Raw genomic sequence first — 26,859 nt, 5'->3', positions numbered from 1 at the left:
CCTACTACTTAGTCTCTGCTTTGCAGATTTCCTCAATTTCCTGTGTGCCCAGAAATGCATTAAAAATTGGATTTACTTGGGTGAATTATTTTGCAGTGGGATGGAGGGAAGTTCCTTGGGGTGCTAGGCAATTGCTGGAAGCCAAAATCCCAGGGCAGATGTAGTTTTCTTACTGAGGAAACCAAGGCTCAAAGAGGTGAAATGACTTACGCAGGGTCACAGAGCTGGCTACGGGCAGGGCTACGACTTAACATGCCTCTGGCACTAGAAACCCAGCCTCTTTCCACTCCCCCCCATCCTGTGCTCCCTCCCGTCCTTACCTGGGGCAGGGGGATGACAAGGAAGGCACCCCCACCGGCACACTCTGTCACGATGGCAATGAAGTGAGGGTTCACGGCACAGAAGTGATTGTCGTGGACGCTGCGGGTGATGGGCACTGAGTCGTAGCAGTTCTCCTTGCTGGCTGGTTTGCCAAAGACGTGGCGGAACTTGGAGCTCCGGTAATGGGGGTGCCATGACATCTGGGGGTGACAAGATGAGACAAAGGGACGTGAGGCTCACCATCCCAATAGTGTGACACCTGGGAACCCACACCTGGAGAATTGGTAAGATGGCGCGACCAGGTGCCATAGCTCTGAAGGTGGCAGGTCCAAAGGTGGAGGTGGTGGCCGTTTCCATGGACCGCCCGAGACAGGGTTGGGATGGGGTATAATTATTGCTGACCTGTTTGTTGATGCCTTTCAAGTGTGAACCCAAAGAGATAGAAACCACCGAGGGCATGCCCCACATTCTCTGCCTCCCCGCCATCTCACCAGACACCCCAACCTTCCCCTACCCCCAGCCAGGGTGGGTCACAATGTATTCTGTGGAGCCAGCCTGCCTGCTGGGCTCAGATTCCAGCTCTGCCTCTTAACAGCTAGTGGGCAGGCAACTTAACTCCTGCAGCCTCAGTTTTCTCATCTGTAAAATGGGGATATCAAAGAATCTGTCTCACAGACTTGCCATGAGGATTAAGTTCAATGATACACGTATGGCTGATATTTGATACAAATTAGGACTGTTATTGTAGAGCCATCTCAAGCTTACCTCGCTCCTCTTCCAGCCTTGAACTTGTTCACTCAACATTTACTGAGCATCACTGTGTGGTGAGGCCTGTGCCAGGTACTGGGGGCTGGAGAGGGTAAGCCAGAGTCCAGCCCTTACAGGAGCAAAGAGCCCCATAGGTGAGGCCACTTGGGTTATCTGGGGCTCTGGGACCCAGTGTCCTATGGGTAATGATGGAGGTCTGTACACAGCAGTCAGGGAGGGCTTCCTGGAGGAAGTGACACTTGAGCTGTGATTTGAAGGGTGAGTAGGAGTTGGCCACACAGACAGGACAGGTGGGAGATGGGGGGAAGGTAGAACAGCCTGAGCAAAGACCCTGAGATAGAAGCAAGCATGGAATGTTTGGGAAACTTTATATGTGGTTGAGTAAGATTAGCAACAAGAGAGTAAAAAAAAAATGTATATATATACACACACACACAGTTTTAGATATATATATTTATATACACATATATAAACATGTATATATACATACATATGTATACATTTATATATATAGTCGATTTTCATTATTCATGGCAGTCATGTTCTCTGAAGTTGCCGTGAACACTGAATCAGCAAATACTGAACCATCACTCCTAGAGGAAACACTGGGTTAGGTTCTTGTGAGCCTCTGATCACAACATTGTCATCAAACCTGTTTTCTGTGTGTTTCTGTTCAAAAACTCCTTATTTAATACATATCATTGTATAATATCTATTAACACTGGCTCCCGGCCAACAGCACCATGGCTCAAGCCGGGGGGAAGCTGAGCTGACACTCATAGTTTCTCCAAAAGGCACACTGCAGCCTTGTGCTTAGGAACTCTAGGCAGTGCCTCAGCACTACGCTCCAGGGCCATTTTAAACAGCAAAATCACCAAGAAAAAGCATAAAACTGCAACATACATGGCAGTAACTATACCACAGAAAGGACAGTGGTTTACAGTCTGAGAACTGAAACAAGAAGGCAGTGCGTGGCCTCGCTCCCCTCTGCTGAGACCACACATGCTGGCAACTCACCGCTCTGAGCGTGTCTGCGAATGGCCGCAAAAGCCTCCGCAGGTCAGGACTTTGGGGTTACAAATAAACTTACGTGAGTAGGCAAACTCGTAAAAACAGAATCCATGAATAACAAGGACTGGCTGTGGATACACACACGCACACGCTCATGCACTCATAAGCACACACACTGGGTGAGCACAAGCTGGAGGGGGAGCGGATCCACGTTGAGAAAGGACTGGTCAGCGGCCCGGCCCAGCCAGCCCCCCAGGCTCCTCTCTGTGCAGCCACAAGTGGGGGGCTGCACGTGGGGGACCATGACGGCTATGTGGAAAAAACTGACAATAACAGAAACAGCACCACTTGCTCATGCTTGGCAGGAATGTAAAATGGTGCACCCACTGTGGACAGTGTGGTGACTCCTCAAAAAGTTAAGTATAGAACTACCATATGACCCAGCAATCCCTCTACTTGGTATATATCCAAAAGATTGGCAAGCGGGACTCAGATAGTCGCACACCGACGTTCATAGCAGGATCATTCACAATCGCCAAAAGATGGACGCACCCCAAGTGTCCATGAACCGATGAATGGATGAAGAAAATGTGTAGACACACAGTGGAATATTATACAGCAATAAAAAGGAATGGAGTTCTGACATATGTGACAACATGAACAAACCCTGAAAATACCATGTTCAGTGAAACAAGCCAGACAAAATAGGACAAATACTGTATGATCTCACTGATATGTAATAATATATAATAATATAATTAGAATATGTAAATTCATCGAATCAGAAACTAAAATCAGGTTACCAGGGGCTGGGGTGGAGGTGGAGAATGGGGAGCCAATGCTTAATTGCTATCGAGTTTCTATTCAGAAGGATGGAAAAGTTTTGGTAATGGATGGTGGTGACCGTAGCACAACATTGTGAACGTAATTCACACCACTGAATTGTCCCTGAAAGTGGTTAAAATGGGAAACTTTAGGATGTATATATGTTACAAGAATAAAAATTTTAAAAACCAATGGACTACACAACACAAACAGCAACCTCTAATTTGAACTATGGACTACAGTCACTAGTGTAATCATAGTAGAATTGTTTCATCAATTGTAACAAAGTTACCACACTAATGCAAAGAATTAATAATAGGGAAAATTGTGTGTGTGAGGGGGTATATGGGAACCCTGTACTTTCTGCACTATTTTTTTCTGTACGCCTACAACTGCTTCAGTTAATAAAAGAAAGGAAAGATCAGACCGTGCAGACACAAGTGGAGGGGCCCAGCGACCCTTTCCCTGCCCTAGGTGATCCACCAGCCTCGTGGGGGCTGGTCTGCCCTGCAGAGCTCAAAAAGCTCAACCCTCCTTTTTGGAGCTTGGTGCGAGACCCTGGCTGCACCAGCCAGAGCTCCAGGAGGCAGCACAGAACGCAGGGACTGACCAACTAATTATGGCCGTCATCCCGGAAAGGGTTTCAGGGCCTGTGGAGAGAGCACAGGACAGAAGGAAACAGAAATGCTGTGGCCGAGGACACGGGACGAGGGAAAATGCAGGGAAAGGGGAGCAGGCTGAGCCTTGGGCTCCCACTCCTGCCTCCCCCTGGACAGCTGGGGGTGAGGGTGGGGGGTGCACCTGACCGTGGCAGATGGTGACGGTCACCGACATCCCCTGCAGCCCTCATGTCCAGCCCCCTTGCAGTCGGATGGCCAGGGGGTTCGTTCTGGCCAACGGGCCATGGACAGAACCACTGAGTGTCACTTCCAGGCCCGAGTGTGTGACCCCTAGCTGGGACCCTCCAGCACTGTCAACTATTTTTATTGCGGTGACACACACACAACAAACATTTCCCGTTTAAGTTTTCAGTTCAGTGGTGTGAATTACAGTCCCAGTGTTGTGCTACCATCTGCACCATCCGTCACCAAGCTCTTCCATCGCCCGGCACTTTTGTTCTTGGCTGACGGGATGTGGAGGGCACATATTCTAGCTGGCGCAGCTACAAGATGGCAGCGTGCCATCGCGTTGGGTCTCCGAGGGACTCTGTGGAGCAGAGTACCTCCTCCTGACTGACCCACACAGGGCATATAACGAGACAGAAAAATGCATGTGTAGAGTGAACTGTGGGACAGGGGGTTATTTGTTACAGAGCACAGCCTACCTTCCCTGACTGCTACACTGCCCCACGAAGGTCCCTGCTGGGTCCAACCAATGGCTGTCTGGCAAATGGCTGCCTGTGCTTGGTGTGGCCGGAGCACAAGAGGCCTGGAGGGAAGGGGTGGGGTGGGTGGGAGATGGAGTCAGTCTCAGGAGCCACGTGGAGTGAATTGGGCTCCAAGGGTACTGGGGAGCTACTGAGGGGTTTAAAGCAGGAGAGAGGATCAGATCTAGCTTCTAGATGGAATCCTCTGGCTCCCGGGTGAGGCTCCTAGGTGGGTGCCTGGGTTGGAGCAGGCAGTGAGGATGGGGAGGAGGGGAGGGTTAGTGTGTGAGTGTTGGTGGGGGGACCATCCGGGCTTGGCGTGGGGGGCTATGGGGCGAGGGGACAGCCAGGGTTGTTTGTCAACATTCCGGGCCCCTCTGGCCACAGTGTGGCCACACCCCAGCACTCAGTTCCCAGTCCCGGGGCTTGGCCTGATGCCTGATGGTCAGTTACTGGCCTGCTCAGGACACCCCCACTCCCCCCAAGCTCACCGCCATCTCCATGGCAATAAAAAAAACCTCACTTTTGTAAGTGTTTACTATGTGCCAGGCACCACCCCAAACTTTCCATCCATGAGCTTAAAGGGGGGTGCTTTCTGGCTCCCCATTTTCAGATGCCGGGAAGGAGGCAGAGCAGCGAGTCACCTGCCCCCGGGTCACGGAGCTCGGAAAGGGTGGTGCTGGGAGCAGAGCCCAGCTCTGTCTCCGGAGCCCCGGCTCCAGCTTCCTGCAGGTCACAGGGACGGCGCTGCCAACTGCTGCTTCATATCCACCTCTCCCTGGGCCCCACGTCTGCCCTGGAGGCGTCACGATCGGCATCACCCCACTTCTCAGAAATTGGGCCCCCGGAAGCTAAGCTCTGGCAAGATGCCCTCTGGAAAAGAGGCTTGAAGCCAGAGGCGCTGTCACCCCGCACCCCGCGCTCCTCCCCGCCCCACCCAGCCCCAGGGTCCCTGGGAAGGAAAATCACGGAAGCAGGGGGTGAGGCGACCCCAGCAAGGCCGTCCCTCCCTTTGCACGAGGGTGCGCCATAGCCGGCACCTGTGTGCGCGCGCACTACCTGCACCCGTGGGTTCCCACGTGCCGGGCACTCCCGGGGTGTGCATGCGTGTGCACGCGGCTTCCAGCGTCTGAGTGCGTCTGTGGACGAACACGTGCGCCCGCGCGGGAGTGCACGGGGAGTGTGGTGGCTCAGCAGCCGGGACCGGGAGTTCCCTTTCCCCACAAGCAGGCGCTTGCCCGCGAGAGCGCGCCGCGGCGGGGCGGGCTCCGCGCCTTTCGCCCGGTCCTGCCCGGGGCCGGCAGCTGCGCCCACATCACCCGGCCGGGATTCTGGGCGCGGCTCCCGGGCCCGCGGGGCGGATCGCAGCGGGGCTGGGCGCCCCCTCCAAAGGGGGCCGAGTCACCTCTGGGCTCTACGTCCCACTGAGTGTCCTCCTTAATCCCGGACCGTGGAAGGGCTCGCGGCTGCTCCTGACCTTTCCCGCCCAGCTCCCCTCAGGGCAGGCGGGGATTACTGCCCCCATTTGATGGACGGAAAAACTGAGGGGCAGAGACCCTCCTCCTGCTGGGCCCGGTGCTGTCCCTCTGACACGGGGTGGGGTGGGGGCTGGGAGAGAAAAGGAGAGGGGGTAGACTGCTGCTGCCTGACACCCCCCCCTCCCCCCAGGCTGCTCTCCCTCACCCAGCCCTGAATCATTTCACTGCAGAGCAAGGGTTAGCAGCAGGCTGGTTGAAACCAAACCCAAACTGGGTGTGGTAGAAACCCGCAGAATAGATTATTCATTAATTGCACCGTTGGTGGCCTCAGGAAGGAATGAAATTACCTGGGCTGGCCTGTGAACGGGGGGCTGGGTGGGTGCCTGGCCTTGGGGGCTGCCTCTTCCCTCTGGGAGTAAGCACCTCCCCCCACCCTCACCCCATGACTGCATCGGGGGGCGTCTGCATCAACCCCCCCTTCACGATCCAGAGGAAGATAAGAACCATGAATTGCCCAGTTGTTTTAAAAAATGAAGAGACCACCCATAAAACATTCAGAGAAAAAGAACACCTTATTTGAAGGTGACATACACACACCAAGGATTATCACAACATCTGATGATGGGTGAGCCCCCATCTCCAAGTTTATCCTGGTCCTGCCTCAAACCTGGCAAAGCCCCCTTCTCTGACGCATCCCGGGGGATGCTGGGCCCAGGAAGCTGAGGTCCTTCTGGGGTCCATGGCCTCCTGCTGCCAGACCTCTGCTCGGTCCGCGCCTCCCCAAGGTGGAAAGAAACCACAAGTTGGGGTGCTTCTCCCCAGCCAGTGTTTGATCCACTGCCAGTCTCTGCGGACCTGGGGCCAGGCCCTGGTTTGCAGCCACCACCTCTCAGCATGGGCTATCCTCGGTTTTGTTCTCCACGGGAGAGTAAAGGGGGCTAAAGCCATGCGGTGAACCCAGGGGGCTGCAACCTTGGGGTCCCACCCACAGGCCGGGCGTGCTCCCTCCTGGAAAGCATCAAGAGGCCTTCAGAGAAGCAGGGTGGCCACCACCTCGGTTTGCCCATGATTTGGGGGTTCCTGGGATGCGAGACCTTCCAGGCTAAAATCCAGAAAGTCCCGGGCAACGTGGGACAAGCTGCTCAACCCCCACCTACCACGGAACTCCAGAATGTGGGGTTTTAATGTGATTTTCATGCCACGGTTCTACTGTAGGTCATCAGTAATCCAGACTCTGAAAACCTGCCTGTGCAAGAGGAGGCTCTAGAAGTGACTTCTTAAAGAGCCCCATATCTTCACCCAGAGCCAGAACACTTCCAAGAGGAATGCTGAAGAGGGCTTGTGAAGAGAGGTGAATAGGATTTCATTCAGTCCCTGATCTCCATTCAACATTTACTTTCCCATCCCTGTGGGAATTTTGGGGTGTGGTGGGGTGTGATCAGAGACAATTCAGTCCCCGCTTTCCACGCATCATTTTCCCAGGAAAATGGCCAGTCAGCAATAAAGATGAGATGGTGTCACAAGCAAGAAAGAGGCAGGAGCCGTGATCGCTGTGGGGCGGGGGCGTGCACCTTTGCAGGTGAGAATCATTTATCTCAGGATTACTGGGTGTGGGGCTCAGGCACCAGCGCTTTTGAAACTCCCTGGGGTGACTCCAATGTGCATTTGGCGAAAGCTAACGGGGAACTTAGCGGATGGAAGCCGGGGTTCTCAGAGTGCGGCACACCGCCCGCGCCCTCAGCACCCCCCGGGAACTTGTCAGAAATGCCAATTCTCCAGCCAGCCCGGAACTACTGAGCAGACCCTCGGGGATGGGGCACAGCCATCGGGGTTCTAACAAGATCAATCTCAGCATCACCGAGAGATGACCAGACAGTCCTTGCAGCTAACAGGATGCAATGGGAAGGACGCAGAGCTGCTTGGGAAACCGTCCTGCCCAGACACTGACCGCGCGCCATGGGGTCTCCGGACGTCACCACCCACACTGGCTGTAAAGAAACACATCCAACGACACCCCAGGGATGCAACCGGAAAGCTCAAGAAAAGGGGAAATCCTGCGTGTTACATTATCTGGTTTCTTCAACAAATAGATGGCAAGGAAAAAAGAATCGCTATAGATCAAGAGATTCAAACAAACCAACTGCCAAGAGACATCTACCACGTAGCCTGGGGAAATTGGAACCTTGGTGGGTACCATAAAGGAGGGTTGTCAGCTGTTTTAGGTCTGATAACGGTACTGAGGTTATGTTAAATAAGAGTCTTCATTTGCCGGAGTCAACATGCTTGGTATTCGCACATGAAAGGGTAGGATGTCGGGGACATATTTTAAAATACTCCAGCAGAGGTGCGGGTGGTAGAGAAGGGAGCCAGGGGGTGGATAGGAAACGAGATGGCACTGTCTACTGACACTGGGCTCACTATGGTATTCGCTCTAATTCTGTGTACGTTTAAACATTTCCAGAATAAAAGAGACCAGGCTTCTATCTGCCACGTGGCTTTTCAATTTCAGTTAATTAAAATTAAGCAAAATTACAAACTCAATTCCTCGGTCGCACTAGTAACATCTGAGTGCTCGCTAACCACTGGGTAACTCACTACTGGGCGGAATTAAGGAATTTCCATCACTGCACAAATTCTCCTGGACAGCCCTGCTCTACCTCTTCCTGGGCTCCTATCTGTGCAACTTGGGTCAGTTACGTGGTGAATCTGCTTGCTCGCCGGTAAAATTTGGCATAACGGCCAACGGCGAATTGCAGCTAACACGTATGCAGCTCACCACACTAAGTGTGCTCCCTTTGCAACAGCAGTCCTCGGAGCCCAGGCGGGTAAGGGGAGCCTGCTGCCCGGGTACCCTCTGATCGGCCAGGAATGGGGGGCTGGGTGGGGCCGGGGGGGCAGAGGCACCCCCCTGCCAGTAAATAAAAACAGTCCTGTGCAGCCCGGGCTCCCCGGGTTCTCCTGCCAGCCTCGGCCCCCTCTCGCCTCCTCCGTCTCCCCCACGTTTCTGGCCACGCAGCGCCTCCCCGCAGGCCCTCAGGAAGCACAGGACAGCTGCTCGAGTCAGAGATGGCGCCAGAACGTCCCCTTCCTCCTTCTCTCTCCGGTTCTGCCCCCGGCAGCCTTCCCGCTCCCCTCTGCTGGGCTGGGGTCCTGAGGTCCCCGCCTTCCCCTGACCTTCTCTCACCCCCACAGACCTGCCCTCCAAGCCAAAGTGGTGTATTTGCTCGCCCCCCGCGGCAGCTTGCTTTCCAGGCAACCTCCCCCACCTCCCACTGCCCAGAAGCCCCTCTCTCTGCCCAGCACCCAGTCAGCTCAGGGAACCCCACGGCTGGCAGTCGGCTCGGCTCCTCCATTGTCCCTTCCTCGCGCACAGAGAGCCACCTCCAGGAAGCCCCCGGCTCCCTGGCCTGAGCAGTCTCTCTTTCCTACAAGGCCCCCCACTCTGATATTCAGGGAGGGAGCCCAGTGCAGGGGAAAGTGGAAGCCCCGGTTCAAATCCCGGACCCCCATTGCTAACTGTCTCTGAGCTTCAGCATCCTCATCTACCTCATGCGGTCCTGAGAAGGGTTAAAAGAAAATGTACATAAAATACCTACACGTGTGGGTACAAAGGAGGAGCTTGCTGTGGATGTCCCCCTCCCTTCCTCTTCTCTGTGCATCTTCCTTCTTTCATCCATCCATCCATTCGTCCATCTGTCTGTCTGTCCATTCATCCACCCATCCACCCACCCACCCAAGCACTGTCAGCTGCAAACCATCCTTCCTTCTGCTCTGTCCACCCACAGGCCAGATGCCCCAGGCAGGTGCCCAGGGGAGGGGCAGCCTGGCACCTGGCTTGACCTTTCACTCCGCCTCCAGCCCCTCCCGAGCCCGACCTGGGCACTCGGAGTCAAGGGGCTGGGCCTGCCACCTTTGTAGCACCTGTGCTGGCCAGGCTCGGGTCCTAACTCGGACGCTGATCTGCTGTGTGACCTTGGGCACATCATGCCCTTCTCTGGTTTTGTTTACCCACCCATAAAATGCTAACCCCCCTGCCCTGCCCACCTGTTCAGAAGATGTGCTGAGGGCTCTGCAGCCGCACGCGCCAGGCACACGGACTTGTGACAGTGCCGCAGAGCCTGCCTGGCAGCTGCCCCCGGCTTGGAGGTCTGTCCCCACTCCTGCCTCAGTCCCTGGAGGCACACGGCCAAGTGTCTTTCTGTTTTCTACCCAGATTCAAGCCCTGACCAAAACTCCATGTGGATTTATTGCCCCACAATCTCCTTATCTAGCTGCAAGTTTCAAGAGACAAGGGTCACCGGGGACTTTCCAAAGACACCTCCGTGAGGCCAAAAATCCACGAGGTTCACTTCCTACTGCCCATCCACTCCTGGACACTGAGCCACCAGGTCTGACTCTGGACAGAGAAGGACACTGGGCCTGAAGTAGCCTTTCAAATATAACCTTAAGACTGCAAGCAGGCTGTTAAGTGGAGCTCTTAGTCTCACAGAGGAGCAAAAGGTAAATGTAAAGTCTGCCCCAGATATGACCATGTTTTCATCTATGGCCTCAGGCTTGGAGACATGTGCCCCAGGCTGTCAAGGGGATGCAAATACTAAAGGAAGTAGGAAATAACTGAGAAAAGACCACTGACATCCTCCAGATCTCTGTTACCTGTTACCCAAGATGTTTATCTTTCTTTGTCTCTTAACGTGCATAAAAGCCAATAGAAAAATCACTAAGGATAGGCAGATTTGGGAAGTTCTCCCTTGCCCTCCCGCTGGTGCAAATAAACCTTTATTTCCCCCTCAGCCCATTCTGTGTTTCACATTGGCTATGCAGAGTGACCAACCCAGATTTGGGGGGCCCCATCTACAAGCCCAGAGAGGGAGGGTGCCTCACTTGGGGCTGTCTTGAGGAGGAGTCTGGGCCAAAGCCCCTGCAGCCCCAGTCCTGGACTTGGGTGTCCGGCCAGGGGTCCCTGCATTCTGGGTTGTCAGGGGTCCCCTGGCACGGACCACAAACCGCCTCTCACCTGCCTGGCAGCAGGGACCCAGGGCCCATCACCAGCATCACCGGAGCCCTCCATGCGCCTGGAACTGGGCCGGGCGCTGTGGGAGGAGGTGAGGACAATCCTGACAGGGGCTTCTAGCCCCAGGAGCTCAGGCCTACATGTATGCAGCAAGCTCCGTGCAGGATGAACAGAGCTGAACAGCTTCAAGCTGCAGCTTGGAGTCCCAAGCTGGAAATCCTGGAAGGTTGGGGGGACCTGGGGGGTACGGCTGGGCTAAGCCTTGAAGACCGAGTCCAGCAACCCCCACCCCAGCGAGGAGGGGAGGCTGTCCAGGTGGGAGGCCCTGCGCTAAGTGACACCTGGGGGGCATAGGTGGACCAAAGCGCGTGGGCTATGGGGCTGGGAGCCCAGGATGCAGATCCAGGGAACTGAGAGGGTCTGGCTTGGCCTCTGGCTGGCAAATGCATGGGAGCCCCGAGCTCCGGGGAGCTCAGGGGCTGGCCCTTGGGACAACGGGGAGCCCTCAAAGCCATAACCAGGGGCGTGGCACAGACTCGCTCCTGCAATCAGCTCGTTAGAAACTAGGCTTGGGAGAGTGTTTTCGTTCCTCAACTTTGGGCTTGAGTCCAGGAAGAAATAAGCAGTGGGTTTCGTTCCAGGCCCAGCTGCCCTGGAGTCAGGGCCTGAGGCCCCACCACAAATCTCAGTGCTCTGAGGAGCGACTGCCCTGCTCCTGGTGGGACCCGGAGCTGAAGCCTGGCCCATGGGCTCAGTCCCCACCACAACTCGGCAGCTGGGATTTTTTTTTTTAATTAGAAAATAGTTTCCTTCCATCGTGTGATAAGGTCCCCAAGGCATGCCTGAGCTCTGCCTGGTCCCACAGAGGCCCGGCCAGCCAGCACCCCCTTTCCCAGACTCAGCCGCACACGTGGGACGGCGACGAGCGATTCCAGGCTGCCTCTCCCTCCCCCATTTATGATGACGAGTGTAAGGGCCGCTGCTCCATCCTAACGGGTCCCCAGGTAGGGTCTGGAGCAGCTGCAGTGGAGGATGGAGACACCCCCAGCCTCCACCCAAACCCTTTGTTCAAGCAGGGGCTGCAATCCGGGAGGACGGGAAGCATGAGGAGAGGGGGACGGGGCGGGGGGCCCAGTGGGACCCCTTTGCAAATCCCAAGTTCCTGAAGCTTTTTTTATTTTTTGAGGCTGAAAAGGAGCATGGAAGAAACCCTAAGGCCCCATCTGGAAGGGCTCCTGCAGATAATGGTGCCTCATTTTCATGATGTGCCACAGCAGGGGGTCTCAGAGGTGACAGCCACTGCATCAGAATCCCACACTCTAGAGGGTCTGGTTCAGCAGGAGGAGTGGGATGGAGCCTGAGAATCTGCATTTCTAACAAGTTCCCAGGAGACCTGAGCCCGCTGGTCCGAGGACTGAGCTTTGAGAACTGGGTTTACAGAGCCCTTCCCGCTCACCAGCCCATCTGCCCCTCGCAACCGCCTTGGGGGTGGGGGGCGCAGAAGGAGCCCCCCCCTCCCGGACACCCACAGAACGCCCCGGCTCAGGGCGGGCAGGGCTCAGCCCCCCACGGCTGAGGGACTTGGGGAAAAAGACACCCGACTGGTTTGAAGAGGGTCCCTCGGAATCCATGTCACCCCAGAGCCTCAGAACATGTTTCTTTGGAAACAGGGTCTCTGCAGTTCTAAGCGAAGCCGAGACAAGGCCCCGCTGGAGCAGGAGGGAACAGTGACACGACAGTCACCGAGTCAACACCTGTGACAACGACGCAGAGACTGCAGCGATGCATCCACGAGCTGAAGCATCTCAAGGACTGTCAGCAGCCGCCAAGACACAGCAGGAGCCAGGAGGGACCCTCCCGGGCCTCTGGGGGGACTGGCCTGGCCGACCCCCTTGCTGGCCAACGTGTGACCTCTGGGACCTGGGAAGGCTGCATTTCTGTCGCTTCCTGCCCTCCCAGTCTGTGGGATTTGGTTACGGCGGCCCCAGGAGACTGAAGACACTGGGGCCAATAAAGAACCTCCTTTGTAGGGACTGTAAGGGTCCAGTGAGTTTGCTCATTTTCAGGGCCCTGGAGCAGGGCCTGGCAGGGGCAGAGCTGTGCCTTCATTCCCCAGGCAGGGTCCTTTCGTCAGGTCTGATATTTTAGCACTGATTGTAGGCTCCTTGTTAATATGTGTTGGCAAAAGCCTTATGAATTTGAAATTTAGAAACAGCGGCACACAGCACCACCGCACAGCTTTCCCGTACACGTTCCGTGGCTTCCGAGGCGGGTGCCCTGGGAGCCCTTGTCTTTTTGCTCCCGGCGACTCGGGGCCCCGTGGGTGGGGACGGCCGAACGCTCCCAGGGGCCTCGAGCCCGGCTCCCCCTTCAGTGCAGGCGGAGGGTGCCCACGGGCTGGACGACCCTCTCCCTGGCGGAGGGGTGGCTCCTCCCGGTGAAGGAAAGGCCCCGAGTGAAGGACCCTCCAGCGGCCAGTGCGAATCCCCCCTTGGGCTCCAGACATGAGCCCTGCTCTGTGGAGAGAGGCCACGCAGACAGTCTGAGGCCTGGGCCCGCTCTGTCCCACTCTGTCCCCAGCATCTGGGTGGCCCTGCACAGGCCGCACCCTCTCTGGACCTGAGTCTGCTCATTTGCAAACGGAATCTTCAAAGATCTGAGTTAAGGTTGGCCGAACTGAGTCAGGGTGGCCTGATCCAGCATGACCGGGACACAGCGGGAGGGGACAGCCAGGGAGAGCACCAGCACGTGACGCAGCAGAGATGGGACAGGGTTTGCGATCGCTGCAAGCCAGCCCCAGCACGCCCCAGGCTCCGAGGGGGTCCGGCCCCGCCGACAGCCTGATTCTGGCTTCTGGTCTCCAGAACAGCGAGAGCATGAATCCCTTTTGTTTGAGCCACAAGTCTGGTTTTGCTATGACAGCCCCGGCAGACCAAGTCAGCATCCCTGACCTGTCACCCCCGAGGTCTTAGGGAGGCTCAGGACGGTTATTTCAGGACATGACCACGTCCGGGGCCGCACAGCAGGGCGTAGGGCAGGGTTGGCTTCAAACACCGGCTCCATCCTCTCCAGACCTCAGTTTCCTCATCCGTGAAACAGGAGGGCTGTGAAATGAGTAACACCTGCCAAGCCTGGAGAACACCGCCTGGCACTAGCCAACACAAGTGTTAAAGTACAGTGTATCCTTGTTATCGGTGGATTACATGTGTGCAAATTTGCCTACTTGCTAAAACTAATTTGTAACCCCCAAATCAATACTCCTGGAGCCTTCGTAGCCATTTGTGGACATGCCCAGGGCAGTAAAAAAAAAAAAATGAGCCACCGATGGGCACATTCCCAGCTGAGGTAGCACAAGGCGACTCTCTACCTTCATTTCTGCTCTCACGCTGTACAAAAGTGTCCTTTTGGTGGTATATTTAGTGTCACATTTTTTTCATTTTTTGCTTTTTCTTGGTGATTTGGCTGTTTTAAATGGTCCCCAAGAGTAGTGCTGAAGGGCTGTCTAGAGTTCCCAAGGGTGAGAAGGCTGCGATGTGCCTTACAGAGAAAACACGTGTGTCAGAGAAGCTTGGTCCAGGCAGGAGGCAAAGTGCTGCTGGCTGTGAGATCAACGTTAGCGAATCAGCGCATCTATTAAATAAGGAATCTTCAAACAGAAACACGCGTAAGACAAGGTAAGATATTGATTAGCTGATAAAATGCTGTGACCAGAGGCTGGCAGGCACTGCACCCCATATTCCCCAGGAGTTGTGGTTCATCTTCACTAATTCAGAACAGAACTACCGCAAAAAATGAGAACTGACTCTAATTAAAATTCAAAATAGGTAAATCATGTGTTCTGGTTTGCTAATGCTGCCGGGATACAAAATACCAGAGATGGATTGGCTTTTATAAAGGGGGTTTATTTGGATACACAGTTACAGTCTTAAGGCCATGAAATGTCCAAGTAGCGCATCAACAATCGGGTACCTTCACTGGAGGACAGCCAATGGCATCTAGAAAATCTCTGTTAGCTGGGAAGGCATGTGGCTCGCATCTGCTCCAATTTTGGTTTCAAACTGGCTTTCTCCCAGGATGTTCCTCTCTAGGCTGCAGCTCTTCTTCAAAATGTCACTCTCCGTTGCTCTTGGGGCGTTTGTCCTCTCTTAGCTTCTCTGAGCCAAGAGTCTGCTTTCAACGGCTGTCTTCAAACTGTCTCTCATCTGCAGCTCCTCTCTCAGCTACTGTGCATTCTTCAGTGTCCCTCTTGGCTGTAACAAGCTTGCTCCTTCTGCCTGAGCTTATATAGTGCTCCAGTGAACTAATCAAGGCCCGTGCTGAATGGGTGGGGCCACATCTCCATGGAAACCATCCAATGAAAGATCTCACCCACAGCTGAGTGGTCACATCTCCACGGAAACATCCAATCAGAAGTTTGCAACCCAATCAACACCAATACATTTCCTGCCCACACAAGACTGCATCAAAGATAATGGCATTTTGGGGGACATAATATATCCAAATCAGCACCGGGTACCTTCACTGGAGGATGGCCATTGGCATCTGGAAAACCTGTTAGCTGGGAAGGCACGTGGCTGGCATCTGCTTGCTCCCAGGTTGCATTTCAAAATGGCATTCTCCAAAATGTTGCTCTTGGGGCGTTTTGTCCTCTCTTAGCTGCAGCTGCTCTTCAAAATGTCACTCTTAGTTGCTCTCTGGTCCTTCTGTCTGTGAATTCCTTTATAGGACTCCACTGATCCAATTAACAACCACCCTGAATGGGTGAGGTGACACCTCCATGGAAATTACCCAATCAAATGTTTCACTCGCAGTTGATTAAGTCACATCTCCTTGGAAACACTCAATCAAAGAATTCCAATCTAATCAACACTAATATGTCTGCCCCCATAAGACTGCATCAAAGAACATGACATTTTCTGGGGTACATAATACATACAAACCGGTACAATCATGGTAACTCTTAATAGTAGTGACTGTGAGCCAGGCACCATTAAGATATTTTCCCTGTATCTGTGGTTTCAAATGAACGCTCAGCAAAAAAGAATAAGGGCTTTGAAAAGGGGCTTCTGGATTTCCCCAGAAGCACAAAGTGCTCATGTTCTTTTATTTCTCGTCAAAGTGGCAATACTTAAAGATTGGGCTGGGGGTGGAGATGGGATGTCAGTCATCTGTGCTGGGAAGCACCAAAACCTCCTTAACTTGATGAGAACAGAAAAAGCCTTGCGCACCTCCCCCAGCCCTAGTACCAATTTAGAATCGATAGTGGGGCTAATTCTTTCAAATTGTCTGTTGCATCTATTTGGGCAAGAAACAGACACGATATCCCAGAATGACCCAGGATCAGGGACCCAGGTGGGTATTGAGCCCAGCTCTCTGCCCTTTTTCTACCCCATTCCACTGGAATAGTCCGAGGATCTCAGCTTGCACCATTCTAGTGACAGGGAACTCACTCCCTTATGGGGGCAGTTGAGCTCAACTCCTAGACCTCCTCCCTGCTGCACAGTGGACATCTACAATAACCCCCACTGGTGCGTCTCTGCCCTGGGAGCCCCAGGAACCATGTCCACTGCCTCAGCCCGCAATAGCCCTTCAGACACCACACGGTCCTCGGACAGCTCTGCTTCAGTTTGGGGAATTTCTTGTGTGACTTGGTTTCCCCTTCCCTCTTCATTTGGCTGCTTCCTCATAATGCTCCAAGCTGTCCCTTTCGCTCACCAAGTATGAGTCAAACCCCACATATTCAAACCCCTAGAGGGGGGCCATCCACTCAGGGCAGAGCCCGGAACGGGATCCCAGGTCTCTGGCCTCCTCCCAGCCCAGGACTGTCCCCCAAGTCACGGAACAAAGCTTCCTTTCTCCCCTCGCCTGGAAACGGCACCCAATATTTTGCTTCTTATCTGAGTTGCTGAAAGTAACAGTGGAAGCTCGAACGTGAAGGGGCAAATTCCACGGACGGCTGGGGAGGCAAGGCCTCAGAAGGGTGAGGTTGGGGGCCGTTCCCCATATCTGGGCCCTCCTGGGGTGCAGACCTTCACCAGGTGAGCTGTGCTGCTCCATGGTGAGAGGTTGAGGCTGAGAAAAAGGGGCTCCTTATTGTCAGGGGGAGGAGAGCCTGGGGTGGGAAGGCCAGGGCAGCAGATCCTGTGACGGGAAGGGGGGGCTGCAGCACAGCCACTCGGCTATGTTCTCCAAGTCCCCCGTCAGAGACCCAGGGGGCCCAGGGAGCCACAAGGCTCTGCCCCAGGAATGGGCAGAGAAATGGGGAAACTGCACCTGCTTGGACAAAGCCAGAAAAACCCGGTGGCACGGCAGAGGTGGCAGCAGCATGGAAAACACCAGAAGATTAGAGCAGCAGGCTGCAAATTATTTTGATCATTCACTCCTTAAAAAAAAAACAAACAAACTAGAGCTCGCTGTACAACATTTCATATTATATACATGTAACCATCCCTGGTAGCCTCAAGACAGAACACATAAGCAAAGCAACCATAAATGTCTATTTCCAAGAATGTTCCCCAATTTAGAAAAATCTCGGGCTAACTTCTCATCAGACTTGATCAGCTTGTCAGGTGTGTTTTTCATTTTGAGGCTGAAAACGCGATCACACTGGGAACCAAAGGGTTTACGGCCCCACTTTCCTGTCCGCATGTCCCAGCGTTATTAGAATTATGAAGGACCATAGCTGTTCTGTAAGAATCTTTTACACCATTTGTGCCTTCTGTGAGGGTGGATTCAGTTAAAACTGATTAATGTCATCTGTAAATCCAACCTGGATTAATGAATCTGGATTAACCCGGTTAAATAATCTGTGATCTGCCAAAAGCGGACCACGGAGGATGGCTGTCTCAGAGCACTCCTGCCTCCTCTCGGGAGACTCTGGGACCCCACAGGAGACGAGGCCTCGGACACTCCACCTGGGGGGGCGTCTGTGTGTTTACACTGGCGAATGTGAGCGCAGCTGAATTCCCTTTCTTCTTTGTTTAGATACTATTTTCCCGCACCCCAGTGAGCACCTGGCATTGGCCACCCTGGAATAGAAGTTGGGGAGACTCTCATTAAGGATTTTCGGGCTGCAAGGAGCCGTGAGGATCATGCAGTCTCTGCCCTTCCCTAGAAGGGCCCTGGCGGAGGTCCCGGGGCTGGCCCCAGTTTCCTCACCCGTAACGGGGGGGGGGGGGGCCCTGCCTCGGGGGGCTGGGCAGGGACCCCCGGGGGACGCTACTGGGGGGGCACCAGCTGCTGTCCCAATGTCCCGGGAGGGCCTCCCTCAGGGCTGAGATGCTGCTTTTAAGGGCATTTTGTACATGGGATTAGCATCTCCTGGGTCGAGCTCATCCTATCAGCTGAAGGTCTTAGGAACAAAAAACAGGAGTTTCCCAGAGAAGAAGATATTCTACCTGAAGGTGACAGCACCTTATTAGGAAGTTGCTGTCTGGGGAGATGGAAAAGCTTTGGCAATGCCTGCTGGTGATGGGAGCACAACACTGAACGTAGTTCACACCCCAGAATTGTACGAAGGTGGTTAAAATGGGAAATTCTATGTTGAGTACATTACCACAATGAAAAAAAAAATTTATACCAGACAACTATATAACAAAGAGGGAACCCTAATTTAAACTATGGACTTCAGTTAATAATATAATGACAAATAACATTGGCTCATCAATTGCAACAAATGTATCACACTAATGCAAAAGTTAATATGGCATAGGTTATGGGAACTCTACCTTCTGATGATTTTTCTGCAAACCTACAACTGCTAAAAATAATAACAAAAAAATAAAATAATAAAAGACTACAGAATCAACTCCTGAGTTTGTAGCCTGCTCCCCTACAGAATTCAGACTTGCCAGCTCCCACAATCCCATGAGCCAACTGCTTAAAATAACTCTCTTTATATATATATATATATAATTCTGTCTTTCTGGAGAACCTGACTGTCACAGTGGGGAGAACTGGGGTGCCCCTGCTGCTAAGGACTTGGCCCCTGACCTCTAACCGCAGCCCCTGCAGCCCAGCAGCACTGGGGTGCACCAGCTGGGCCGGGCCTGGGGGTGGCATCTGTGCATGCCTTCTGGGGCAGTGGCTCTGAAGCCCTGCTCTTGACCCCAGCACCCCGTTTCCCCTGCTCTCATGCACCCCAATCCCAGGTCCTTCCTGCCTCCTCCAGCTGTCCTAATCTCAGCGCCATCCGTCTAAACTGAGCCCCAACTTGGGTCACCATTAGGTGGTAGCATCCCCTGTTCCAAAACCTTCAATGGCTCCCCAGTTCCTGCGGGATCAAATTACACCCGTTGGACCCTCATTCAAAGCCAAGGTCTTGCCAGGGACACACCAAGAATGAGAGTTGGGGTGGAGGGAAAAGGGGACTAAGTGGGAAAGAAGGGCTGTGAGCCCTTGGCCTGGGCTCACAGTAAGGGGGTGCATTTTCTACAGAGAATTCACAAAAAAGTGAACCCACCAGAAGTCTGACTTGGGGGCTGTCTTGTCAGACCCTGTCAGTGACAAAACCCTCCTCCTTCCGGCAGAGCGGGCACCCCCACCTCCCGCCCCTGCTCTCAGGCCCCTCCACCGGAGCCAAACCTCACTGAAGGTTCATGGCAAACCCAATGGGCTTGGAGTGTTGCCCCATCTCCACCCAGCCCTTTGCCTGTAACCCCCATTTGATGTCCCCCCCCACTCTGTACTTCCCACAGAGCTCGGCTTACATAAAAGCTCCCCCTTCTGGGAAGTCTTCCTGCACGCCCCAGCTGACTTCCACCCCCAGAGCCCCCAGCTGGCCATGACCCCCTTCCCCTCCCAGCTCCAGCTGTAGACTTGGTGACAACACGTTCTCATTCCCAAAGCAAGATCCAGGGAAGGCTCTGCCTTCGGAAATCTGGACTCACAGCCCAGAAAACCACACAAGGAGAGCCACTCTGAACCTCGGTTTCCCCTTTACATAAGGACCAGCTCATCTTCAGTGACCTCCTTTCCTTGCCTTCGGTCACACCCGGATGTGTCCTCAGGTGCAAATGCTCCAGACGCCTTCAGAGGTTGTTCCTCAGGCCGCCCCCAGCTGACCACACCCTCAGCCCTCAGCTGCTGTCACCTGCCGGATGTGACCTTCTGTCTTCACCCTCTTTCCTCCTACTAGCTCCATGGTACACCCCTTCCCACAGACCAACACCCGAAAATCCCTCACTCCCTTTTCCCACATCTTCCGGCAAAACCCTAACAGTGGATGAACCCAGATATCTAAACACTGCTGGGGGAAAAAAGGGGACAAATCCCAGACCAGGGCAGAAGGGACCAATGAGGCGAAGGCTGGCCCTGTGCCCGCCACCGTTCCTCTCTCTGAAGTCAGATCTCACCGAGGCCACTGTCGGGCCAGCCAGGACCCAGGGTCATCCGTGGCCTCCCTTTCCTTGTCCCCAGTGCTAATCCCTCCGTAACCCCCACCCGCCAATCTCCTAAACATCTCGTAACCCCTCTGCCTATCTCCATTTCCACTGCTACTGCCCGCCTCATCTCCCAGCTAAGCATCTTGCCCCCGGCTCCTTCCAAGCTGAAATCTGAGCAGCCCACTTTCTGGCCGTGGCTCCAGGCCCACGGGGTCCAGCCCAGGCCCGCTCCCTCCAGCCTCAGGGCCTGTGCACAGCTGGTTTCTGCAGCAGGGGCTCCCCTACCCGCCTCTGCCCACCTGGTTTCCCTACTCATCCTTCAGATCCCAGCTCAAAAGCCCTTTCCCTGGAAGAGCCAGGAGGCACTTCTCTCCACTCTCCTTCAGGCCCTGCCCCCGGTTTAAGGGCCACAGATTACTGGCCATCTTTGCCCGTCAGTTGGCGAGCCCACAGGGTAGGGCCTGGGTGTTCGTCCCTAGTGCTAAAGCCTGTGCTTCACGTTCAGAAAGTGATCAATACACGAACCAGAGATCTATTAAAAAAAAAGCTAAATTAAAGACTGTGTTTTTAGGGAATGAATGGATGGGCTGGTCTGGCAAAGCTCCAGGATTATCTGTGTAGGGTGGGTCTGTGGCCTCTCTCCAGGGTGGGCCGCAGCCAGGCACTCCTTGTAATGGTCGGGGCCCCGATAAGGCTAACGACCAGGCCAGTGGGCCCTCGAAGCTCCTTCCGGCCTATTATCTCCCCAGTCCCCCACCCACCGCAGGCCGCAGTGGTCAGCACACAGCACAGGCATTTAACGACCAGCCCATGAGGCTCACATCTGCTCTGCGGGGTCGACAATCCCTTCTCCCTAAGGGCCAGGCCTCGGGAAACTTTCCTTTGTGGGGTCAGAATGGGGAAAAGGGGTGGAATCTGACTGTTAGAGCACAGGCCAAACCCCAGCTCTGCCTCTTGGCCTCCTGCAGGCTGTGGGACCTTGAGGAAGTTACTTAACCTCTCTGGACCCTCATTTCTTCATATGTAAAAAGAAGACAAGAAATCTACCCAGAGGTTGCTGTGAAGATTGAACCAGTGAATGTAAAACCCACCAAGAGTCTAGTCTGCGTCTGCCACTTGTCTCATTTCACTGAATCTAAGATGCACAGTTTTTTTTTTGAACATCTCTGAAAGTGGGCTGTAACTTATAATCATAGCTTAATTGTCTGCCGCTTTTCCTTTTTCAATGGATTATGAAATAACGGTGTGTTTCCCAATAGATGGTGCCTTGTGCTCAATGAAACGCAGCAGCAGCTCAGTCTGTTAAAGAGGCTGGAAGGTCTGCGAGAGCCCAGGAGACCTAAAGACGAGTCGCCCCGGTGCATCTCTGTGGGCAACGGGCTGCGGGAAGCCCGGGGCAGCTCAGCCCCTGAGGCTCAGCCCTTCCCGGCTCCAGCAGGACCCTCTCCTCCTTGGCTCCGCTGCAGGCTCCTATTGATGCAGCCTGGTCACAAGGCCACCTCCGTGTGCAGCCACCCAAGACCCCCAGTCTCCATCCTAGTAAGAGTCCTGGGGCCCACCCTGGAGACCCCCAGGGACCTCCCCATCTCCAGGCTCTGCTCCCACTCACTTCTCTGACTGTTCCGGAAGGCCAGCACGGGGCCTGTCACCCCAGCTCACCAGGATCCCCCGCGGTGGGCGCCTCCTTCCCTCCCACCGGCCTGGTGACGGCCCACTCGCCCGGACCGAAGACCACCGATGTCGTAATTATACTAGAACATACCATAGGCATATCCCCAAAATCCCTGTGGAAATAAAACGTCTACCACATTCAAAATTTTAATTATAGAAAAGACCAAAGAAAACAAAACTAAATTCTACCAGCAAGTGACAACCAGTGTTAACAGCCCAGACATTTTTCTATATTTACACACGAGTGGATATATATATTCTTTCTGCATATTCAAACCCAAACAGGCTTGTTCCGTCCCTCTGCTCTGTCACCTGCTTGTCTACCTAACCGGCTCTCACAGGGCCCTCTCCACCCATCCTGACCCCGCGGCCCGACCCCACCCTTGCCCGCGGTGAGCCCAGGGTGCCCAGGCCACCGGATTCCACCGCCAGCCACACCCTGGCACAGAAATACGCTGGAGCCCTAAATCAAGGGGCATGGGGTTGAGGCTGCCTGGCTCTGTCAGATTTGCCTGTGGGCTTTTCAGAGCAAACCGGAAGTTCTCCCAAACCCAGACCTGGTCAGGTGGTTCCCCAAACCCCAGGAGGCTCAAGAAAGCACCAGGGCAGCGAACATATGCTAGCATTTTCAGCTCATAAAGTGCTTCTACACTATCCCAGTCCGAGCCTCCTAACAACCCTATAAATTAGGCAGAACAGGTGTTTATTATCCCCATTTTATAGATGCAGAAATGGTGGAGGCTTGGAGAGTTGGGGTGACTTGCCTTTATGTGCTCCCTTTGTTTACCTCCCCTTTGGAGTCTGGCTGCCTCCAAACCCGGCCGATGACCCAGCTCAGGCATCACCTCCTCCAGGGAGCCTTCCCTGACCTCCACCCCTCCCAGGCTGGGTTAGATGGCCCTCCTCCAAACGCCTACAGCTTTCTGTCTGTCTTAGCTACCTCCACAGCCCCCGGCCAGAGGGGTGAAGATAACTGTGATCCCCATTTTACAGAGGAGGCCACTGAGGCATAGAGAAGGGGAGGACTTGCCTACGGAGCACCTCAGCTGCCGGCTCGGGCTTCAGACCAGCGTCTTCCATCTCGGAGGCAGGACATCTCTCATTCCCCTGCGGCCCCTGTGCTCTGCAATCCTCAGCTCCAAAGCACTGCTGGAGGCTCATCTCCGGCTCCTCCAGCACTGGCCAGGCCCCGCGCAGCCCAGCGAGGGGCGAGAAGGGGGTCACCGGCTGGGGTGGGCTCGGTACCCCCCAGCCTGAGCTGACACCCTGTTGGGGGAGGCCTCAGGACTAACAAGTCACTGGCCATTTATGGAGCGCCTCCAGGGCCCCGCCCCGTGCCTGGGCACCTCACTGCACCTGCAGCCGGCATCATTGTGATGCTGCATTGCAGGTGGGGAGGGCAAGACCCTGGCCCTGGGCCACAGGGGCTGGCTGGGGCCGAAAGCCAGGCCTCCAGGAGCTTGCTGGCACCCAACGCAGAAATAAATGCACAAGCAGAGTTCAGGGGACAGCTCCCAGGAGGGCTGGGGCCTCAACAAAGCCCGAGCTCTCCCTCCCCCATCACTTGGCCGCCTCCCACCAGGGCCGGCCGGCTGTGGGGGGCTGAAACCTCTGGCCCAGGGAACACGGCCGGGCCCCAGACCTCCCCAGCACCCCCTGTGCACAGGGTCACAGCACCTGCCGCCCCCCGCGAGCCCCAGGCACAAGGCCAGGCTGGAAGCAGCTGTCACATCTCCCCGGTCCAAGTCCCCAGCTCCCTATTCTTATCTGTACGAGACCCCACCTGTCTGCTCCCGGCTGGCAGAGAGATGCTGGGCAAGGCCTCGCCTTGCCTAGCTGTGAAATGATGGTGGGGTGGGGGTGGAGGGGGGTGTCTCAAATGACCCACTGACTCTGACATTCCGGGGTTTGCGAGCAGGCAGCAGAGCTCAGCAAAGCCGTGGACACTGCAGCCGGGGGCACAGGTGCACGTGGGGCCCTGGCCAACTGCCCAGCCTCTCAGGCCTCAGCATCCTCATCTGGAAAATGGGCACAGCAGTAGGAAAAAGCCGAAATCCAAATATTTATACTGACTGACTGGGATGAGCAGAGGAGAAGATATGGGTGATTAATTTTCTGTTTTTCTTTTTCTAAATTCTCTATTATCTTCAGCATTTATAATGGGGAAAAAAAAAACAAAAACAAAAGCAACCAAATATGCTTCCTGATCTGGACTGAATTGCATCCACCAAAAAGACACGTTCAAATCCTAACCCCTGGGCTCAGGTATGTGATCTATTTGCAAATAGGATCTTTGCAGATGTGATCAGTTAAGATGAGGCCAAAGTGGATAAGGGGGTTGCTTAATCCATTGTGATGGTGTCTGTGTAAGAAGGGGGAAATCTTGACTCGGAGAAGGTAGCGGACACAGAGATGGACGTTACCTCACAAGTCTGAGTACAGCACGGACACGGACCACCGCAGACCTCAGAGGAGCCTGGCCTGCCCACACCCTGATTTGGGGCCTCTGGCCTCCAGAACTGAATGATGACACCTGTCTATTGTTTCAAGCCATCAGTTTGTGGCACTTTACTCCAGCAGCCCTAGGAAACTGAGACTTTCTTTGTCAATTAACTTCATTGAGATACAACTTACATACAATAAAATACACCCCCTCTTTTTAAAAGAAGATAATAAATAGTATCTACCTTCTTGGTTGTAGAGGATTGATGGGTTAACGGAGGTAAAATCTTAGATGCGCTGGCACCTAAGAAGGGAGCCCAGGGCCACCCACTCCCTCTTCCTGCTCGCCTGGCTGGGACCCTCACCCCACCGCTGGCAACAAGCTCTTCCGATCTTTTGTCTCTATGGTCACTGCCTGGATCTGACCTCATCTCCACAGGCCTGGACAACTTCCGCAGCCCTCTCCCCGTCTCCAATGCGTCTCCAATGAATCCCGGAGCCACACACTAACACACGCCTCAGCCCTGCTCAAAAGCCTGCCATGGCTCCCCATTGCCCCCGGCTAAGATCCTCAGCTCCTCCGGGTAGCATTGCTTGGGCAAGTTACTTAACTTCTCTGTACTTTCACTTTCTTAACTAAGAAAGAGGGATAAAAATAGTACTTCCCTCACCAACAGGTAGGAGTCCTCTCCGGCTTGTTTCTCCCCCTTCTCTCTTGTCATCCTGTCCTAGCTCCTCTCTGAGCACGCAGACAAGCTCCCCACTCAGGGCCTTGGCAGTGGCCGTTCCCTCTGGCTGGAAGAGTCTACCTCCCCATCTGCCCAGCTCACTCCCTCGCCTCCTTCAGCCTTTGCCCAGATGTCACTCTCTCCGCGAGGCCTCCCCTGACCACCCTATTTAAGACGGCCACCCCCTCCTCCTACCCCCCATGCCCTATCCCCCACCCCTCCTGTTATATTTGCTCCACATTATTTATCAGCATCTATTTCATTTGTTTATTGTCTGTAAGCAATTTGGGGGCAGATTTTTTTGTGTCTATTTTACTGTCAGACCACACCCTCCCCCCAGTACCTAGAGAATCCCTGGCACAAAGCAGATGCTTGATAAATATGGGTCAAATAACTAAATGAATGAAGGAATGAAAGGAAAGCACTTAGGATGTATCAGGTGGGTGGTAAGTACACAGTATCTATTATTACTGTGATTTATTATTCAAGGTGAGGCTCACATGTCCCTCCTCCTCGCCCTCCCAGCTTATAATCACACCTTCCTAGGACCCACCGTCCCCTGCCTGTCTCTCAATTATAGCAAGGAGCACCCTGCTCTTTAATTATATCTTTTTCCATTAAGCCTGAACCAAACGAAATTGCTTTTTTTTTTTTTTTTTTGGAAGTTACAAAGTGTCAGATATTGGTCATTTCACATTTTAACCTAATACATTTTCCCAGCAACGTGTGGGCCCTCCAGATGCACCTCAGAGTACACAGTAGGTGCCCAATAAATGTTTATCCCAGAAGTGAAGTCTCCTGGCTGCCTAGTCCTGAAGACTGGGACTATGATTGCCAAAGATCTCAAACCTGATCTGAAGGAGGCAAGGCCCAGACTACAGACTTAAAATAATAAAGGGCCCCACTGTCTTATTTCCTGGTCCTCCTGAAAAATCTGTGCCCCCGGGAGATTTGGTAGAGAAGGTAAAACAAAAACACACCAAGCTCTCAAACAGTCCTGCTTCTGGCCATTTGGAAATAGCAAAAGCATAAGGCAGGAGCCCCTTCCCAGGAAGAAAAGCTAGCTGCTGGCCAGTTAAGGACTCATTTAACGATGGGGAAGGGGAAGGGAGCCTGGAACATTCTTAAGTTTCCACTGTGTTCACCGCTCCTTCCAATAAAAGGCTTCCACTACAAAGAGTTGCTAAGTCTAGAACATGGGTGTTAAGGGCTGAGAGAAAGTCAGCAACCACTGAGTCTACCCCCGTTTCACAGATGGGGAAAGCGGGGTCCAGAGAGGAGCAGGGGTTGGCCCGTGTCACACAGTGGGGCAGAGGCAGAGCTCGTCCCTGAGCCCGCATCTGCTGACTTTCATCTTGTGGTCTTCTCCCCGGACCGTGCTGCTTTCCAAGCTGGCCAAACCCTGGCTGTGTAAGCTTTAGTGTCACTATTATGTAAGCTGTGCTTTTCCAATGAAATGTGTATTAAGCCTCAGATAAAACACTGGAAGCTTCTTCACTATAAGGCAACTTCTTGTAAATAGCAGTAGTACACACAACTCGGTCTATAGTTAGTTCTTTGGGGTAAATCCCTAAAATTGAGGGTTAGGGGCAAGGGTCATTTTCATGGGCTTTTGTAACAAGCTGTGAGATTGCTCGGCAAAATGAAAAGCCACTGGTGAATCCCTACAGCTTTTTTCCTGCACAGACTTTTACCCCTTTCTATTTATTTTTGCTGATTTTATAGGGCTAAATACAGACTGTTCTCATTTGCTGAACAGCATGTGTTTGTAAACAGTTCTCGTCCTGGAATCAGGATCCTTGGGCTGGGATGCTGGTTTTCGGAGCAAACTTTGGCAAGTCAGTCTGGGAGTAGG

General features: G+C 53.9%; 1 protein-coding gene across 4 annotated transcripts in view; it reads right to left on the bottom strand.

Moving 5' to 3' along the window:
• Positions 1-26,859, bottom strand: part of CORO2A (coronin 2A) — a 58,103-nt gene that overhangs the window by 25,456 nt on the left and 5,788 nt on the right. For 3 of the 4 annotated variants that reach the window (XM_037850896.1, XM_037850894.1, XM_037850895.1), the window contains exon 2: positions 321-521. In XM_037850896.1, the coding sequence (XP_037706824.1) occupies positions 321-521 (201 nt within the window). Of the gene's footprint in view, positions 1-320; positions 4,277-26,859 lie in introns of those variants that run through there. The other variant, XM_037850897.1, reaches the window with a different exon arrangement.

Source organism: Choloepus didactylus, chromosome 10, assembly GCF_015220235.1.
Source record: "Choloepus didactylus isolate mChoDid1 chromosome 10, mChoDid1.pri, whole genome shotgun sequence".
NCBI classification, from domain to species: domain Eukaryota; kingdom Metazoa; phylum Chordata; class Mammalia; order Pilosa; family Megalonychidae; genus Choloepus; species Choloepus didactylus.
The sequence above is the reverse complement of the archived record's forward strand: the minus strand, read 5'-3'. Positions and strand labels throughout refer to the sequence as shown.